General features: G+C 31.1%; 1 protein-coding gene across 1 annotated transcript in view; it reads left to right on the top strand.

The window, feature by feature from the left end:
• LOC129216149 (carboxy-terminal kinesin 2-like) overlaps nucleotides 1–12,618 on the top strand; it is a 78,113-nt gene that overhangs the window by 42,023 nt on the left and 23,472 nt on the right. The window contains exons 6-7 of the mRNA XM_054850308.1: nucleotides 1,622–1,759; nucleotides 4,496–4,795. Of these exons, the coding sequence (XP_054706283.1) occupies nucleotides 1,622–1,759; nucleotides 4,496–4,795 (438 nt within the window). The remainder of the gene's footprint in view (nucleotides 1–1,621; nucleotides 1,760–4,495; nucleotides 4,796–12,618) is intronic.

Below are 12,618 nucleotides of genomic sequence, written 5' to 3'. Positions count from 1 at the left end.
ACAAATGTGCTAAAAACGTAGTTTCATGAAAATTTATGATTTTTAAATTGTTTTCATGCTGCAAATTCCAAAAATTATATCTTAATGGGGTCGTTTCCAAAATTTTAAAAGTATTTTTTTCTGAAAGAGCATGCTTAAAAACATAGGATCTGAACATTTTTTAAGTAATTGTTTTAAGTTTAGTATTTAAAAAAAATACTTTAATCAGAGCGCTTTCATTGTTTACAGCTTCTGCCAATGACATCACAAATGATGAAATGCCACACAGTGCAAAATATTTAATTTGCATCTGTACTCACATGTATTGGCATCAATATGGTTGATAGCAAGTGTAGAGCATAGTATTTAATTTGCTTCTTGATTATCATAATGTAGAAATGTAGTAGAAAGATGCGCCACACACACACACAAAGTGCATCATTTGTGACGTCATCAAGACCACGCCTTGTTTGAAAAATCGGGACATTTTAAAAAATTAATTTTGAAAAAACTGTTGGGGAAAATGAAACTATTTTCTGGATCCACGATTTTTTTTTTTTTTTGCTCATTCTGTCCATTTCAATGACTATAAGTAGTACTTTTGACTGAAGGAAACCACCGCATTTTTTGGCGTAGCTGCCATATTTGGTCACTTCCAAGATGGACGTACACAATACTTTTTAAGTGCCTAGGTTTCCAAAAATGGCATTGGATGTTTATTGCAATGCAAACTATTGAAAACAATGCAAAATGTGCCTTTTTTTTTTTTTTTTTGAGGATAATTCGTAATTGTATTCTGGTAAAATGCAAAATTTTATCTTCAAAACATCTTTTTATTCTAATGGATTTCGACGCTATGCGCTAAAAACTGTCTATTTTGTCAGAAATTGGATGTTTATCTCGATGTAAACTATTGAAAATAATCTAAAATGTGCAATAAATTATGAATTTTTAAAAATTATTTTCTAGAAAAGAATGATTTTAATGTAAGCACCCTTAAATATGCTAAAGGAAAGAAAAAAGATGAATATTTGCTTGGGCCTATGATCAGCGAATATTGATTTTTGTTATTATGCATAATATGGTATGCCGATCGATGCAAAAAGTTAATCATATTTATACTGAAAAATAGCTTTATATTTTGCTCAATATGTTTTGTTATTTACTTATAAAAAAATAAAAACAAGTATTGTAAACCAAAAGCGGATACTAAAAGATTGCTGCCCAATTAGAGCAAAACTCTAATATTATGCATGACAGGTGGCATCAAGGAAATGCTGAAATATGTTAAATGTACTTTGTTTTCAACAAGTAGTACAGAAATAAAAACAATTTTGAACAAAATGTAGAAAAAAAAGGAAAATCTTAAATTTTGATCGAAAAAAGAAAAAAAAAATCCAGTGTTTTTTTCTTTTTTAATCTAAGGGGGAAAAGTTTCAGTTTTTTTTACATTGCTATTGGTTAACAATTTTAATTATTTTGAAAATATTGTAATTCAAACTTAATTTTAATGAAACAAGTGACCTAGAATTTTCTAAAACAGTTTTGAAAACCTGGAAAAATCGGGGAATTTTTTTTAACCACAAGTATATGGACCATGATTAAATATTTGTAATATATTTGTATTAATTGTTCATTGCAGGGTAATATTAGAGTGTTTTGCCGAATCAGGCCTCCCTTACCAGAAGAATTCAGGAAAAGTATGACATTGGCCAATATAGAAAAAATTAGTGAAAAAACAATTGAAATACAGCAGACAACAGATGCCAGTTTGAATGAAGTAAGAGAGAGAGCTGCTTCTTGAAGCATGTTTTTCCATTTTTAGTGTTCAATAAAATGTTTTTAATTGAGGCTCTGAGAAGCGAAGGGATGTAGCAGGCTATTAAAAGTTTCAAGTGAATCAGGTTTAAAGATCAGATCCTAGGTAGTCTTTCATTTAAAATAAATTTTAAATTATGCTGTGCAGCAACACCTACTTGGGCTACTATTACTATTTCTTGTAGCAAAGCAAAAGATGGGTTCTCCTATCATTTGTACTGGTTATCTCCAAATTTTTAATTTTGTCACCAATATCCCTTAGCTTCTCACTGACTCAATTTTAAGTTAACACATTTTTGGCTAAGTTTGGAACTTAAAAATTATTTTATCATGCAATTGAACATTTAAAAGAAAATGATATTAAAAGAATAATGTTTAGAATGCCTTGAAATTGTATTTATATCTTATTTTCATCAAGAAGAAAAAGTACTTTTGAGCTTTCCAAAAGTGTAATTTAACAAGAATTCTTTTTTCTTTTATATGTAGGGAAATGCAAAGCAAAGTGAAATGATGAAACGTTTAGTCTGTTTTTGGGCCAGATATGTAGCATTTAACTATTTTATCCCAAATTTAGTCGCTTGGTCAGAAAACAGTTACCTCTAAAGATAAAGGCAAATAATAATATAAGTAATTTAAAAAAATTGATACTCATATGCTTTAATATTCCTGATGCTGCTGTTTGAATAATTGTTTTAGTACTCTTTTTGAATCTTCTAAACAATGCCCCCCCCCCCCCCACACACACCTTTTCTTTCCAATGTTTTTTAATTACGCTCCCTTTTGTCCATCAGTATCATTCACTAACTAAATAGTTGAATATTCGGAAATTCTACAAGAACAAAGCTAAAAACAGCAAATTGCAAAATAGCAAAAATAATAATTATAATAATAGTACAGTAATGTTGGAATTAATCGAAAAATGTCATTTTTTTTTTGTCATGCGTAAGCATACAAAGAAGCACTCCAAATTAGCTCAGAGCCCAAATGGTAGTTATCAAAGTAGTAGGCAGTCCTATGCACCTGGTAAATTGCAGGTCTTTAAATTTCTCCAAGTGCGAGGTATTCTGCAATGTTAGTTTCCTGCTTGCTGTGGGGGTCATCATTCACATCATTGATATCAGCTCAGAAATACAGGGGTGACTATACCTGTTATGGCACAAGTTGCGCCATCTTTTTTTTGAGGGAGAGGATTTTAAAAATTTGTTTTAAATTTATTTATTCAAATTTGTTTATTGATTTTTTTTAATTTAAATTATTTACTTTATTTTATTTTTTCTGATTATATAATATTTATTTATTTAGTTTGTGTTTATGCATGTCATTTGTGCAGCACAGAACTTTTCAAATAAAATAATAATAATAATTAAAAATAAATAAATAAAAAATATATAGTTAAAAATAAATTAAAATAAAAAATATTTTAAGAATATTAATAAAATAAAAAAAGAGCTAAAAAAATGAAAGATGGTTGAGAGGGGATAGGTACCCCTGCAGAAATATGTGGTAAAGTTATTGCACTTAGAAAACACTTACAAGACATTGGAGAAAATAGGTAAAATATGTGGAGTGAGTACAGGAAGTGTTGAGAGGATATGGAAATAGTTTCAGTCTGCAGGAAATGCTAGAACCAACCATATTAGAGGCAGTGATGTTCCAATCATTTTTTCTGAGGATATACTCCCAGTAATTTATCACGCACAATCTGTGTATTCGTTCATTTGCATAGTGTCATAATATGAAATTTTTTGAAGCTTGAGAGTATATGCATATATGGGGTATATCCTATAGCAGCAGTTCCCAACCTTTTCCCCCTTCCGAAATCCAAAGAAGTTGGCAAACCCGTTGTAGTAAGTAGTTTGTCACAAAAAAAAAAAAAAAGTACACACACCCACAAAATAAAATTTGGAAAAATATTTTTTTGGTTGTTTGAGGTTGCTCCATAGTTCATAGCAATAACGAAAACAAAATATCCAAAATTTAGATGAACAAATATTGCTGCGAATTAAAACAATAGCTAGAAAATGAAAACATATTAATCCACAAAAACAAACCCAGTGATTACATTCTTTGTTGAGCTTCTTTCATCAAGAGGCTCAAGGCTCAAATGACCTTTAAAAATACCTTTCAAAAAACTCTCAGAATAATTAAGAAGTCTTTTTTTCTTCCAGTATAATTAGATCTTTAAGTTTATGTCTTCTTGAAAAGGACATCGATCCTAGCTGCTTGATAAGGATACGCTGTGTACATTTATTGTTTGAGAGCTGAACAATTTTCTTGTCCTTACACTAAAAATGCGGAATAAAATGCGTACAAAACGCCTATAATTAACCCTAATTATCACTCAAAAATTAATTTTCACCCAAAAAAATTAAGCTCACTTACAATAAGAGACATTGCACAAGTTTCAAGAATTCCATTTTCACAAGTAGCGCAAACTTAATTGCATAGTTTAATTCCAGTGATTTTTTGCTGCAAACTTAACACTGCAAAACTTCAACCCACGAAAATTTTCTTAAGTAATTTAATTTTTCTTTATACTTATGGTATGTCTGGGTTGTTTGGGTCATTCCTTCTCTTTTTCAACAATAATGCTCGAAATAAATTGTAATTTATGCAATGTGAAAATTATAGCAACAAACAGCAGTGTGATTGTAGATGTGTAGAAGAACTATTTAATATGTAAAATGTTATTTTTCAGAACAGCACCAAAGTTCCACCTAAGCATGAATTTTCTTTCGACTGTGTTTTTACGTCAACTGCTTCGCAAAAGGAAGTATTCAATGAAATCTCTCAACTTGTTCAGTCTTCACTTGATGGGTATAATGTCTGTATATTTGCATATGGACAGACTGGTTCTGGTAAAACATTTACAATGGAAGGTCCAGCTGACATTGTAGATTTTTCCTCACCAAATCACGAATCTAATTTGGGCATGATTCCACGCTCCATCATTCAAATCTTCCAGTCTATCTCTGACTTAGAACCCAAAGGATGGAAGGTAAATGGCATTTTTTTATATTTTTAAACAACATCGGTATGCTTACTTTAAATTTTTTCAGTTTTTATACCAAGTAATAGAATTACATTTTTATGTATTTTTTATTCATGTAGCCACATTTAAATGTAACTTATTTTCCTAAATGTTGTAGTTCAAACCCTAAATATTAAATAACCTCATTGGTGTGCTGTGTAATTACTGCATCTTCATTTATTTCCCAATATATGTATGAGCAGTAGTGTATACGGACAGTGGAACCTCGATAACTTGACACTCCGAGGGAACATGAAAGCATGTTGACTTAACTGGATGTCAACTTACTGAGGTTCTAATTTTAATTCCTGAAAAGTTTCTGTGTCGCTTACTTACTAATGCTTAACATTCACATTATAAAAATTTAATTCCAGTAAATGACTTGTCTTTTTGTTTTCTTTTTTTTTTTTTTTTAAAGTGCGTAATAAACTCCCTAATGTTTTTGAATGCCTCAAGAGGAATGAATCCATAATTTTTGGAAAACTTCTTGTCAGTCAGATCTGTTACAGACAAAAATTCTTATGACACTTGTTTGAAAAACATGTCAAGGTGCCTTATTTTTCTAATGGACTCCCCTGTGTACGCTTATCCTACCCTTTCCTCATCTTTCAAAATTGCACTATCAGCTCAGAATGTTGTGGCTGGCTCCCCTGGATAAAAGATGAAGTTCTCTAAAAAAAAAAACTTCAGGAGAAAGGATTGACTGACCAAGAAACCACAGGGTAAAATTCTGAGAAAAGGTTAATACGAAAGAATGTTGGTTGCACATACAGTGAAACCTGTGTAAGTTGACCACTTGGGGTGCAGTACTTTGGTGGTCAACTTAGACAGGTGGTCACCTTATAAAGGGGTTAATGTTTTTTTTTTTTTTTTTGTCATTTCTTGCAACATGTTTTCATTTTTTGACTAGTTAACACTTACTCTTTCTGTTCAACTCACTTTCAATGTTTAACATTACTTTGAAACAAAAATGTAAAATGTTATTCAAATACTTTTAGAGATAATTTTCCCAGAATGATGCATAATGTGTCATGCAATTTTAAAATTTCAGTAAATTGATCAAAAAAAAAAATGTTACATCTTATTGTCTATGAAAAGTTACTTGTTTGATATTAATAGTTCCTAAAAATTCATAGCTATTCAAAAATAACAAATTTTTCGCCTTTTTTTTCTCATATACATTTATAACCATGATGATCTATTGTTCAACAAAATAATTCCTTATTAAAGTTTGGCGCATTTATTAGACACTAGTTTTAGTAATTTCCATATGTGTCAGCTAATTTTCTTTGAATTTCTCCCATTTCAATTAATTTTAATATTTCATACTTTTTATAAATCTCAAGTTCAACTAACTTTCTTTTTGAAAGGCATTTTAAGTAAAACTATAACACAAAGAACAACAAGATGGACTTTCATAGTTCAAAAAGGCAGTTGAAAATGAAAATGTCCGATCTCTTAATTCCTTGCACCAGAAATACTGCAATGCAAGTAACTTTACTCTTTAGCACAATTCCAGTGTTGCCACAAAATATTGAAACTGGAAAAAATTACTTTGTACTTTTCTACTGACACATGTTTTCACTGAGCAGAGTACAAAAGGCAATCTCAAATAGAAGAAAAGAAAAACAAGTTTGGAGAAGAAAAGGGTTCTTAATAGTTTTCCTACGTTGTTAAATTCACAAGGAGGTTTAGTTATTAGGGTGGGCCGAAATAAGCCGAAAATTTTTTTTTTTTCGAAATCAATTTTTGGATAGCGCGCAAAAGTTGCGTAGTGAGCTAGTTAGCTCTCACAAAAAATTTCTTGGATATTAAAAAATATCTAGCCGGCGCTATTTGACACTGAAAAACCGAAAAAAAAAGAGAAAAATGAATTTTTGCCGAAATTTTTTTTAAAAAACTAAATTCCAAATATTTTGCTGGAATGCACCGAAAATGTTATATAATGAGCCAGTTCGAGCCCATAAAATGTTTCATTGATTTTAATGAGCATTGAACCGCTTCTTTCCGACATCAAAAATTGGAGAAAAATGAAAAAATATTGAATTTCTTTAAAAAAGCAATGTGAAAATTATTTTTCAAAATTAAATCATAGACTAATTAATTAAATACCGTCATTAATCATAGTAATTATTATCACGCAATAGTATCATACATTTTCGAGAACTACATATGTAGATAATAAAATTTAAAAAAAGAAATCTTCAAATTTGATTTATAATACCTCATGCATAATGAATATTATTTTTTGGTATAATATTGTCCCTTGTTATCAAAGATGGAAGTTCTTTCCTAGCTTGAAGTTTAGCACGAATGTATCCCTCTCGTGCAGTTTCACCACGAACTTTTATTGCAGCTTCGGGTATTAGTTTCACACAACGTCTCACAGCTTGCGTGTGACAGGGAAATTTCTCGAAAATAAACTCTGTAGAATGTTCTTTGCACATTTCTTTCCATTGTTGGTCTTTTAGATGCATTGTAAGAGGTGGCTCTGTTACAACACAGTTTGCCCAATTAACTAAATCAACATAATCAACGGCTTCAAAATTGAGTTTAGGACGCTCAAGAATCGTACACCATCCGAGCTCTTTGTCTTCTTATTTCTAGAGTTCAGAATGCGCCTAACAGCTAATTCCCGAATGTATTTTCTTGAGTCAAACAACATTGTCAACAGTAGCTGTTCAGAATGAGCGAAATATGCATTACTTGACCGAGAACTTTGAAAATTATCTCCTTAACGTTGTCTGGAAACTGCCTTGCAAGAGAAATCATTTTCCAAAAATGTTGGGCGCGGTACTGGCAGTTCGGTCTCATTTTCATTTCAAACCACATTGGAGTATAAACTAAAATTACATACTTTACAAGCATTGTAAGGTTTTCTGATGGAGTTGGAGTGCCTATAGAAGCGTAACAAACGGTTTGTAGTTGTCAGCCATCGCGCATGACTGACTGAGTTTGTCTGGGCTACTGTCAGCCACGCTTGAAGGACAACTATCATCTTTTACGGCAAGACAGATTCTATTCAAATATTGTTGTTCAGTACTTAAATTTTTTTATATCTTCCATATCCAAAACCAGAAGATTGCAGTCAATTTTATCAAATTTGACCACCGGATTTTTTTTACAATCTCTAAGAAGTTGTTCGATAGCTCCAGAATATGAATGTGGCCACTTAGTGCAACCGTCCAATTCCAGTATAAGACGCCTCAGTGGCAACTCATTGTGGACATTCGACAATAGAGAGGACCCCTTTAATTGCTTAATTCCCATCTGTGGAGGTGTAGAAATACAGCATTTCTTGTCGGGGGGTTTTGTCTTTTAAGTGGGTCATAAAGTCGAGAGGAAGAAATGGCTTGAGAAAAAGAATACTTGCGTTCAATTCATTAATCAGTTTAAAGAACTTCAGAGGATTCACATTTTTTAATACTCAAGGGCTCTATTTGTCAAATATATATATAATATAGTTATAAAATAATCTTAGGAATAATAAAAGTAGTTGAGCGCCGTTTACTATCCAGGAGAAACAATTGGAACCGAAGATTAAAAAATTAGCATCTTATGTAACTATTTTTTATTTGAGTGTGTGCATTTTTTAAAATTGGCGTACAAATGTCGCATTAAAATTGATTGAATTTTCACTGTTTTTTTCTAAGTAACGTATTGCGTAACATTTCAGTACTTACTTATTTCAAAACTACTTTTAATTTTTTTTTTTTCATTTTTCCAATGTTTCAGTCTTAAAGGAGCGTAGCTAAATATTCTACGAAATGTATAAAAGTCTTTGAGGATTTCAACTAATTCACTGACAGATACTTCTAATGTTTGCTGAAAATAGCTTCAAACTTTTATTTTCGACCCCCCCCCCCCTTTTTTTTTTTTGAAAAAAGTGCATTTTTGCCCTTTTTTTCAGTTTTTCGAGGTCAAATAGCGTCGGCTAAATATTAAACAAATTTAGCGAAATTTTTTATGGGTAATAACGGGCCCATATAGCAACTTTTCCGCACTATCCAAAAACAGATTTCCAAAAAAAGTTTTTTCGGCCCACCCTATTAGTTATGCTGTTGTTTTATTTAGTTGGTAAAATGCTGGTCTGGCATCGAAAATATTCTTGGAAAGTTATAAAATAAATAATAATATATAAAAAAAAATTGCTACATTAAGTTTTAAAAAATAAACCAATTGGTCAACTTACAAAGGGTTTTTTACAATACTTCAAACCAAATTTGGTGTACATCAGTGGTCAAGATAGACAGGTGGTCAAGATAGAGAGGTGGTCAAGTTACAGAGGTTTTCCCTCATTATATAAGATAGGATAATTCCGTTCCTGACAAAAGCGGTCAACATAGACAGGTGGTCAACTTACAAAGGTGGTCAACTTTACAGGTTTAACTGAAACATGCTTTGAATATCACTGATCAATTAAACGTGAACATTGACTTAAAAGAGTGCCTTTTCAAGTACAGTTCCCCATACTTCATGTTTCACCATAATTCGTCACAGCACTAATTGGTCACAACACTAATAAGAATATTAAAAATTACGTAGTTGCTATCATTGGACCACTAGGTGTTTCCATGAATGAACCACCTGACAAAGTGGTTCATTTATGGAAAATCTCAAATATTATTGTAACTTCAGCTCAATCACTTTTGAAAATTGCTCAATTGTTTAAAAATAAATATGACAATGAAAAAAATAATCTCAGTAATTCAAGAAAATTCTTATATTAGGCTAGAATAGCAATTGGATGTTGACTTATAGCAGTTCCTGCAAGTGTGTGTCAAGTTAGAGAGATTTTCGCTCATTGAAATTAGCTTTGGGCCAACAGGAAAAATTAATGTTGAAATACCAGGATAGTTGAGTCATCTGCGTGTTGAGTTACAAAGTTTCACTGTATTTCTTTCTAGCTAGATTAGCTGAAAAGCCTCGTAAATATCAGTTACCTGAAAACCAGGAGTGTGACACATGATCATTTAAGTGCAGTAGAACTCCGATGGTACAAACCATAGGGAGCAGACCTTATTCGAAAAATCAAAAATTTGGAGCATTGGGGGATTTTTTCTGATGAGAAAAAGGTATATTTCTTTTTACTGCTGTTGTAAAATTGAAGAAAAAGCTTTTGAAGAAAATTAGCTTTTTATGAATTAAATGAAAGGCAGTACGTTACATATTATCATACATACAAGTGTTAACCATTAATAAGCAATAATAGAACTGCCCTGTAAGATGGGAAGTCATCAAACCAATAATGTTCACTCTGCGCTGACTGAGGGAAGGACAATAGTGCGCATACACAGAATTATTATAGGGATAATTACAGAATGATGATGTCCTATATTTTTTTCTGAAATTCTGAATGTGATTCTGATAGTCGGAGTTTGGATAATCAAAGTTCTACCCTAATTTCAGAGGAAAAGAAATCAACAATATTTCAGGAAAATTCTTTCAATTTGCAATGACTTAAAAAAATGCAGCTGAGCACATGCAGGCAGCTAGAGAAGTGGGTGTTTTGGCTGTAGATTTTAGAAATGAAATGTGACATGGGGAATGAATTCAGGGCTAACTTGGGATGAACTCTGATTTTGATATTGTAAATGATGTGTCTATATCTTTTCGTAGACTTTAGTTTAACATAGAAAACAGAATTTCCAAAACTCCTTAATTAAAAAAATAAGTTTTAAAAAAGTAGCAAAAAATGTTGAATTTTGAAAAAACAAAAACAAAAAACTTGTGACAAATACATGATAATCTTACTTTTAGTTGTGAATGATAATTTTAAATTGTTTTATTTATGTAAAAAAAAAAAAAAAAACGAAATTCAAATTTGTTCATTATCAGTTGCTATTTACACTTTGTTGCTAGAACCATTTTCTAAGAAAGCGCAGGTAATCCCCCAAAGAACACAATGCTTAAAAAACAGATACTATCCTCCAAATCAGCTCCAAGTAATCCTTATAAAAAAGAACGAAATAAGTTTATTATTTGACATTAAGCTATTTTTGAATTGTCATTTGTATGCATAGAAAGTTATGATCGAAGGCAAAATGAACTTTTTTAAAAAAATGCACACTTGAAATGGAATCCCATTTTTTGTTGTCTGCAATGAAACAGTTTCAAAGAACACAAAATCATTTAAATGTTTTTCTTATATACAGTAGAGTCTCGAAAATCCGAGGTAATTGGGGCTCACGCCACCTCGGATTACTGAAAACTTGAATTATCCGGAAAATTCTTCTAGATTAAAATTTTACACATTTCAATGTAGTAAGGAGGAGCACATTTTACTTACTTGTACAAAGAAGAGGAAGCATTGTCTTCACGAAAAATGTTATCACTGAAGTTTTGGCATAAATTTTGATTTTAATTACCTTTAAACGAATTTTGAATTTTTCCTTCATTCTGTCGTGTGTACGTATTTATGAGAGCAAATTTGTATGCAACCAAGCATGCATTTTGACAGTACTTGAATCCATTTCGATAACTTTTGCCATTACGTCTATATCTATTTACTTATATACAGTGAAACCTGTCTACAGCGATACTGTTGGGACCAAAAAAAAAAAAATATTGTATATACAGATTTATAGACAGTTTGATTTTTTATATTGACATTTTGCTGGGACCAAGGAAAATATCGTTATAGACAGCTTTATTGTTATATGCAGTATTGTTATTCACAGGTTTCACTGTATATGTTGCATAACACGAAAACGGTTAGTTATAAAAAGTTTAAAATTTCGTGTATACGATTTCTATAATGTAGATCAGTTGTGAATCTTTTTTTTTAATCGAATCAGGTTCGTCCGATAGGGTTCAAATTTTGTTCTTTTACTTAATCAATGTCAAGTTATTATTTCCAAGTCATTTCTAAATCCATGTTTAGTAGTCGATGAATATTTCGTGTCACTTAAGGAGTATTGTTGCAACCAACCTCTCAATGCATTTGTTATTTACTTTATAATTAGATGAGTTAGACAGTCATGAAAGATTTCTCATTTCAGATTTTAATGAAAATATTTTTTTTAAACTAAAAAATAACAGAATTTTTTAAAAAATACTAAGCACTTTTCATAACACACTCAAAAGGACAAAATAACCTTTCTGGGTCAGAAAAGACAATTTAAGCATTCCTGCAGTTTTCGAAAATTCCAAGAAAATGACACCACAAACGAAGAAAAGTGCGGCTCAAGTCATGAAGAGAATTTCTCATCATTATCTAGCTTTCAATCATAAATTTGAGCATTCAAGCGTGCTATTTTTCTTAAGGGAAAAGTTTGGTTTGAAATGACTTGAGCCACACTTTTCTTCATTTGTGATGTCATTTTCTTGGAATTTTCGAAAACTACAGGAATGCTTAAATAGTCCTTTCTGACAAAGAAAGGTTATTTTGCCCTTTTGAGTGCATTATGAAAAGTGCTTAGTATTCTTTAAATTCTGTTATTTTATTCTTTTTAGTGTAAATGTAGTTAAGAAATAGAATAATTTTATCGTCGCGAAACTTCACCTTTTTTTTCATATAAATGCTTGGTACTTAAAAAGAAAAAAATTGTATGTGTGTCTAAAACTTTAAGCAGTTGCACTAAAATTTAATCCTTGTTCCTCTCCAAGATTTATGCTTGCTTATTTCATTCTTGCTTTCGAGAAGCCTTGATTCAAAATTTTCATTGTGATTGTTTTTAACATTACTGTTGTAAGGCAACAAAATTTGTAACAATGGGTTTTATATTTAAACATTTAATGGGAAAATTGCATGAAATTTGCTATTTTCCATTCTTGCCGAAATATTAATT

Source organism: Uloborus diversus, chromosome 2 (assembly GCF_026930045.1).
Source record: "Uloborus diversus isolate 005 chromosome 2, Udiv.v.3.1, whole genome shotgun sequence".
NCBI classification, from domain to species: domain Eukaryota; kingdom Metazoa; phylum Arthropoda; class Arachnida; order Araneae; family Uloboridae; genus Uloborus; species Uloborus diversus.
This window is presented reverse-complemented; position numbering and strand designations above follow the sequence as displayed.